Source organism: Apis laboriosa, unplaced genomic scaffold, assembly GCF_014066325.1.
Source record: "Apis laboriosa isolate Shangri-la unplaced genomic scaffold, ASM1406632v1 scaffold42_cov153, whole genome shotgun sequence".
NCBI lineage: Eukaryota > Metazoa > Arthropoda > Insecta > Hymenoptera > Apidae > Apis > Apis laboriosa.
In genome coordinates, this window is record NW_025223257.1 from 1,603,780 (window position 1) to 1,611,429 (window position 7,650).

General features: G+C 46.4%; 1 protein-coding gene across 1 annotated transcript; it reads right to left on the bottom strand.

The window, feature by feature from the left end:
* Positions 1 to 4,001: 4,001 nt before the first annotated feature.
* LOC122716072 (fez family zinc finger protein erm-like) lies at positions 4,002 to 5,216 on the bottom strand. The gene has a single exon (XM_043938784.1). It carries the CDS (start codon positions 5,214 to 5,216, stop codon positions 4,026 to 4,028), a length of 1,191 nt encoding a protein of 396 aa, XP_043794719.1. The 3' UTR covers positions 4,002 to 4,025.
* Between the last annotated feature and the right edge of the window lie 2,434 nt (positions 5,217 to 7,650).

Genomic DNA, 7,650 nt, shown 5'->3' on the forward strand with positions numbered 1-7,650 from the left:
ATATTCCATATTGTTGATGTTGTTCCACCTGCGATTCAACAATTTCGAATTCCACGTATTTTTAACGCGTTCGATCGTTATACTCGATATTCGGATTTTATCGGAAATCCCCTATTTATAAATCATTTCTTTGAATCAATTTCTTCTCGGACGAGGAACGAGTGAAAAAAAGAAAAAAAGTGAGGAAGATGCAAGATCGTGACGAAAGCAGGAAACGTCGATTAATCTGGCGCGAGGAGTGTAGAGGTTCGGCAGATTTTCAAACAAAATTTCACGCTCCTGTGGATTTAACGCGGTGTTTTCCTTTTTTTTCTTGTTGGATGGATCAGGTCGAAAAATACCGGAATCGCGGTAGAACGAGTCAGTCACGTGGATAAGGGAAACGTTTGGAGGTTTAACGTTTTGCGGTCCCCTATGATCGTCGACGGGAAAGTTTTCTTCTCGTCTAACTCTCGACTCAGCGAGCGACTCGTGGAACAGCGTGATGCCGACTCCAGGTGTTAATAATCCTTCCCTAATTGTCACACCTCCGCCTCCGGATAATTCCCATTAAACGCTTCTAAATACTTGTTTGTATACAACCCCCGCTGGTCGACGAGATTCTTTTCGACGCCTCTCTTGTAACGAAGGATTTCCTGCTGATTTTTAAGAAACACGTTATATAGTTAGTTTCCTTCGTCGTATCGCCGGGGTGTGAAAGATCGAGAAATACTTTTCTACCGATTCTCTCCCTCGGAAGAAGAAATCTATTGGTATTATCTCTCGATCATCTTCTATTCATATTCATCATCGATAAGTATTTCCGATGCTGTGAATAGAAAAATTGATGACCAAAGAAGATTTGGTTCGTTTCGATCTTGGAACATCACCACTCTCGAGTGATTTAATTTGAACGCGTCAACCCGGAAACACGAAATTCCTCGTTGACACGTATACGTATACGTGCTACAGGGGTGGCGTTCGTAACAGTGGCGTTTGATAAGGGACCGGTGTTGGGATGGCGGTCGGACGAGTCTCGATTTAATGGATAGAGGACAGATTCTGCAGATACATCAGAAGGTCGGCGCGATATCTCGAGCGTAAATCAGAACAGAAGCACGTCGTCCTCTCTGTCTATCCTCCCTTCTGATAGGAATATCCTATCCTCCAACCCCTCGATGTTTCGACCACCCTCTATGCATCGATCCGTCTCTTTTCTCACCTTTGACTAACTTTCGCCCCCTTTCTCGCACCACCCGTGCATCCGATACACCGCTTCCTATACACACAAGGTCTCGCCTCTTTCTAAACTAAACGCGATAGATTGCATCGCGTCTAATGGCAGATGATGCGGCTGACCTCTCTCTCTCTCTCTCTCTCTTCCTCCTTCCCTCTCTCCCTCTTTCTCCACGCTTTTCCTTTTTTTAACCGACGCTTTCCTTCTCTTTCTTTCCAAGGAGAGAAGAGATCGGATCGAGAGTATGAGACGATGTGCTTAAGGGTCGGTTCTTTCTTCCACGGTAGCTAACAGATTAGGGATCGAATGGATGATGCGGCCAAGAGATTAGAACTCTCCTACCCTCGTTACGTACATTATACCGAGGGGTTACGAGTCTTCTCGTTCCTCTTCTCTAGGCCAATCGATGCTCTCGGGTATTGAGGATAAAGAGTTGCAAATTTTGTCGCAACTTCTCGATGAAATTATAATACGTGATTGTATATACGCGAAGGATCTTCACTTCGATCGAAAGATACGTGTGAGATTAAGAGGACTTTCTTCTTTTTTTCTTTTTTTTTTTTTTTTTTAATACAAGTACGAGTAGTACAACGAGGGTTGGCATTGTTGGCGAAGAGGGTGTAAAAACGAAACGAATAAATAATTCATTGGTATCGATGATTTTATTGCATTGGATCGACTCATATTTACAATAGGGGACACATACATATGCATTTTCATCTACTCTACCGATTATCTACATATATAATTCGTTTCTTTATTTTCGCCATTTTAATCATGCTTAATTCATTAATTTCGCCTCGTCGTTAATGGCGGCTTACCTAGTTCCGTATCGTAGAAACGTGAAATATCGAATCGATTAAGGAGGAATTTCTCCCTGGAGGAATCTGTTTCGATTGTGTTCGAGTTAACCATCGTTCGTAAAGGAGAAAAGGAACGGGGGAAGGGAGAGAAATTAAAATTTCAAAATTTCGTTCCGCGAGTGAAAGTCAAAAGGAAGAAGGATGGAGAGCATAGGGATGGAACGGAAGAATCGCGGTGAATAAACTTTAAAAAAAAAAAAAAAACGAGGTGAGACGTAAATAAAAATGCATAATGAAGATGAGATTGAACACGCGGGAAAACGGAGAACAACGGAGCGACTCGTGTTCCCTACGTTCTCACTATTGCAAATCTCTCTCGAAACGATCGCGTACAAATCTTCGATCGGTCAAATCCACATCGATCGATCGCCGAACCTAGTATCTAGGCGTAATTTTACAACGGATAGTAAATTGAACGGCCAACACTTCCTTGCTCGTTACGCGCGTCGCCACTTAAAAGCTACTATCACACCGATTTATACATTTCGTCTAAGGAATAGATAAAGATAATCGTGGCCAAACGTGTCTGTTCCTCTCTACGCTTTTCCTCCATCTTGGAGGAAGCTTGCACGCGAGCCCTCCAAGCTTCGATCCGAGCTCTGATCCAATACTCTCGCGCGATGTCTCGCGTCGAATCGTCGCTGAAGAACCAACCACCATCTCGCTTTTTTCCTCTCTTTTCTTTTTTCTTTTTTTTTCGTCGATAATTTCCGGCCACCGTTAATGCGCCGCAATAACGAGATCACTCTCTGTCGCAGGTACAAATATTTACAAGTATTTACATAAATAAGTAATCATCTCTCGCCAGGATACCATCGATTGAGCTTTCATGCGATTAATCCGATGCCATGGGGGATCCGGTATCCAGTTTATAACGATCCTGCCAATATGCACTTATGTTATCTCTCTGGTTCCTCTGTCTATCTGTTGATTTACCTCCCGGCATGGTTTATTTCGCCCGATACGACCGATTATTTGCTTTCTCCGATATATTCACGCTCCGTGTTTTGCAGCTGGCAACTGCTCGTTCGGTTAAAATATCATTGTGCTCCCGGAATTGTCCGCGACGAATCGTCTAATTCGATTACTCGTCCTATTTGCCCACCGTTTTTGCCCTCGTCGTCGCGTTGGTTCATCCTCGAAATTAAGGATATTATTCACCCGTCACGTTCCGTCGAAAATTCGTGTTCCCAATGTAAATTAATGCACCTGTCCATCGTTGTTGGATTTTTATCGAGCCTTGTTTTCCACCAATGTTTGTTGACGATCGTTTCTATCCACGGTATGATATTGCGAATCGTTTTCAATTTTTAGTTCCCTCGTAAATTCGCGATCGCGTAAACAGGTAGAACTTTGAGTATAGATGCGTATATATACGTATGTGTGTGTGTGTGTGTTTGCGAGATACTGCGTGATCAAAGAAAAGAAAAAAAGAAATTTGGAAACGGAGGTATCCGAAGAAAGTACTTGTGCAACTTTTGATTAAATGATATAACGTATATATCGTTACATCGTGACGGAAAAAGGCCTGAGACTAGTCTTAAAACAGGAATAATCTGCTACAATTTAGTTGCTGTAGTAGATGAGGTAGTTGGTTGTCTCGAAACAATACGGTAACACGGTACACGTTTCCCCGCGTTGTCGAAGCGTCTGTTGCCCGAGTCTTTGGTATCTCTGTCTTCTTGGGTCGTCTCTCCCTCTATCGGAGAGACAAATTACTCTCGCGGTGAAAAACCTAAGGACGATCCTCGAGATCTAATCTAATCGTCCAATTTCCAGCTTCACCCCTCGATATTCCGTGATAATTCTTAATAATCACCAATATCTTTTCCTCGCCCCCTTCATTTCGAGGGTTGAGTCAACTGGCCGATGTCCCCCGTGTAACAAGGCGGGCCAAGGATCAAAGGGCACTGCGTCTTTCTCGGATAATGAACGCCGTCGCCTTGTCACAACATTTTGCTCAAGTAACTGGTGGTACCTGGCGGCGGAAGCAGGAAAGGACTGACGAACGAGTGGGCACCGGGTCCGTGGTGGACGGACGCGTAACCGGACTGTTGATTGTGACTCTGCGCCGAAGTACCTAGGCCGTTCAACACGGGTGATCCGCTGTCGTGCAATTTTCTCATGTGTTTCTTCAAATCGAAGTTCCTGCAGAACCCCTTCCCGCAGATCTTGCACGAGAATGGTTTCTTGTCGTTGTGGGTGTGCATGTGGAAGGTGAGATTGTAAATCTGGTGGAACGCCTTGTTGCAAATGTTGCACTTGTACGCCTTTTCGCCGCTGTGCGTCAACTTGTGATTCTTGTAGTTTCCCTTCTGATGGAACCCCTTCCCGCAATACTCGCACACGAACGGTTTGTAGTTGGCGTGGATGCGCCTGTGCGTGTTCAAGGTCGAGCTTCGGTTGAAAGCTTTGCCGCAGGTAGGACACTTGTGCGGCTTCTCCGCCGTGTGGATGATCTTGTGCCTGCACAGAGTGCTCGCTTGGCGAAACCCTTTGCCGCATATCTTGCAGACGAACGGCCGCGCCCCCGTGTGGACGGGCATGTGTCTGGTCAGATTGTAGTGGGCGTTGAACACCTTGCCGCATTCAGGGCAGGTGAATGTCTTCTGTTTGTTCGTCGTACTGAGTTCGTTACTCCGTGGTCCGGGGCTCTTCTTTTCACGCTGGCTCTCGGGCGAGATCGCAGCCAGGCTCATCTTCGAGAAAGCTTTTTGAATGGTGATGGGGGGCGGCGAATTCTGTGGGACGGCGGGGGTGGCGGGTGGCGGAGCCGGGAAGGCACTCAGCAGCGAGTTGGGATGATAATAGAGAAGGGAGTACGGTTGCAAGAGATTCTGTTGCCTCAACGTTGGCACGTACTTCTTGAACGCTGATTCCAAGTGGGCCGAATAATTTAACGAGGGGATGCTGGGCGGCGGTGGTTGCGGCGGCGTCGTCGCCGTCGTCGTCGTCGTCGTCGCCGTCGTCGTTTGCTGATTGTTGTTGCTCTGCTCGGTCAGACGTTTGTCCGGCTCCATGATTTTCGCGATCGAGAAGGTCAAGTTCTTGCACGGCGCCGGTGAGGTAACTCTCTCCGGTGGGAGGCTGGTCGGTGTCTCGCTCGCCATTGTGCTGCCGGTCGAGAACGGTTGCATGGTAGAGATCCTGCAATCAGGGAACAGGAATCGAGATCAAGTTTTCCATCAAATTTTCCAACGAACAAAACTCTCCATCTCTAATAATTTTAATATAATTTTGTTCGAGGTGGTGGGACGGGAGAAGAAACGGAATCGAGGAGAGAAGGGAAGAACGATCGTCGTTTGAAAATTTCTCCTTAACCGAATCGATTGGTCAATTGGTGGTGGGCAACGACGCGAAGCATGGTGAGGGAGAGGGAGATAGCCAAATCATGGCATGATCAATTTGATGATTTCGAGGACTCGGTCGTTAGTGGCCGCTACGATCCTCCCTTCGCAGAAGTCTGTTAGTGTTTTGATGCGCGTACGCACCAAAGAGAGAGAAGGAACGGGACGGAACCCACATGTCAAAGGCGAATCCGAGCGAAACATGTGGTACCGCTATTATATCCGCTCAATTGGCCCTCGTGTTGACATAAAAAAAAAAGCACGGTCCGCATTGAACGATGGGGGCTGGGCGCAAACGTCGAAACGACGACGGAGGGAATGCCCTGTTTCGCACTTCGCGCTTCGAGCCAAACATCGTTGACTTCCATCTTCCTCGCCCAATCGTCGAATGTAATTCGAACGAATTTTTTACACACGGCGCGATGTGTAAGAATGGATAAAATTCGCGAATCCAACGATAGAATCCTTCGATGCGTGTAATCACGTATGCGTACGCAATTTGAAGGTTGATTCGCGCGCAAAAATAGCGTGAATATACTGGTAGCCATTAAGCATGTGCAACATGGAAAAGGGAGATGAATGGCGGGGCTGAATGAGTCGCGAAATGGTCAGCACAGTTGAAGAGCAAGCTTCCCCGAGGTATCATGGAAGGTTTGCACGGACGAAAAGTAGAAATGTTTGCTCCGTAGAATAGCGTTATGTTTGGACTTGGAATGACGGTTGGAATTGGATAGGACTGGTGGTTTCGTAAAACACTCGTTTCTTCGTCTTTACCGAACTTTACGAGTCTCTTCGCAAGAAGAAAGAAGAAGAAGAGGGAGAAGAAGAAAAGGAGGAAGAGAAAGAAGCATACGTGAATTCTAAAATTCTAAAAATCTGAATCATACACGATGAAAAATCGATGAAAAGAAAAAAAAATGGGAAAATTTAATAAGCGAAAAGCGCGAAGCGAAAATTCGAGCGAATGGCAACAATGAAAATATCCGATATCGGGGAGAGAGCAAACATGCTGCTTAACCACGATGAAAAATGCATGCTTCCAGAAACGATGGAAATACCGAACCCCCGTCGACAGGGTGGAATATGACGCAGTGGTTCTGCCCAAAAGCTCCGCCCATTAGCCGGTACCTTTCGATTGTCCCACAGCGAAAGGCAGCCCTAATAACCAGGGAACAAGGAGCGGAAAAGCAAGGCCGGTGTGAGAAGCGAGGCTCGAGAAGGGAAACGATCTCCTCGCGTAACCCCCGAAACGCCCCTATGACCTATAGAAAACCGTAGACTCCGACTTTATCGTCATGGAGCCGCGCAACTGTCGTCGTAAATCACAAAAGGTATGATTATGCGTCTTCGAGCACTTCGAAACGTAAGCCTGGTCTCGAACCACCCTCCTTCCTTCGCGTTGACTTCGATTTCCATCCCCTTCCTTGCGTAATTTCTTTCAAACACTTTTCCCATAATCTCTCACTCTTCTCCCCCTTAAATGAATAGGTGAATCTTGTCCATCTACTTTTTAGTTACACTTTTCTCGCTCATTCGTTTGTCTTTTTTTCACTTCTTTTCCTGTTTCTCACCCTTTCCCGTTACATTTCCTCTCGCTCTCTTTCTCTTTCCTTCTTTCTCTTCTTTTTCTTCTTTTTCTTCTTCCTTCTCCTCCTCCTCTTCTTCTTCTCCTCTTGGTTTTTCTTTGCACCGTGTTCTTTGCACGCTTTTACGATTCAAATGTACGCTCTCTCTCTCTCTCCCTCTCTCTCTCGCACTGAACGTGGTGTCACGCTGGCTCCCTCCTTCCTTGTTCCTCGCACTCTACATAGGCAGACCCCTCACTCGGTATGTATCCATCATTCTCTTCCTCTTTCTGGCTTATCGTCACTTGCCGTTTTCTAACCCGTTGCAGCCGACACGGGGCGAGAAGAAGACACGAAATGCAGGGTGAAAGGGTGGGGAACGAGGCGACAGGATTGGCCAACGGATCTATCACCCTCGCAAAAGTGATACGAGAGGGGAGAATCGTATGGGACGTGGTGGGGGTTAGTATTGTTACAGTACTTAACGAGCGGTCGAGGTAATCAGTATTGCTCCTTGCGGCAGCCAACAATTCTGCCAATTTGCTTCAATCTCCACTCTGAAGTATGGCCGACTCTGCTTCGGGACCATTTTGTTTCCTTTCTCGCGCGATTGGTATCGATTTGTCTGAAATTTGCTAATTTTTCTTCCACCGCTTTTT

What these genes read in the sequence shown, in the direction of transcription:
- LOC122716072 (XM_043938784.1), bottom strand. Translation starts at nt 5,216, where the DNA reads ATGCAACCGTTCTCGACCGGCAGCACAATGGCGAGCGAGACACCGACC.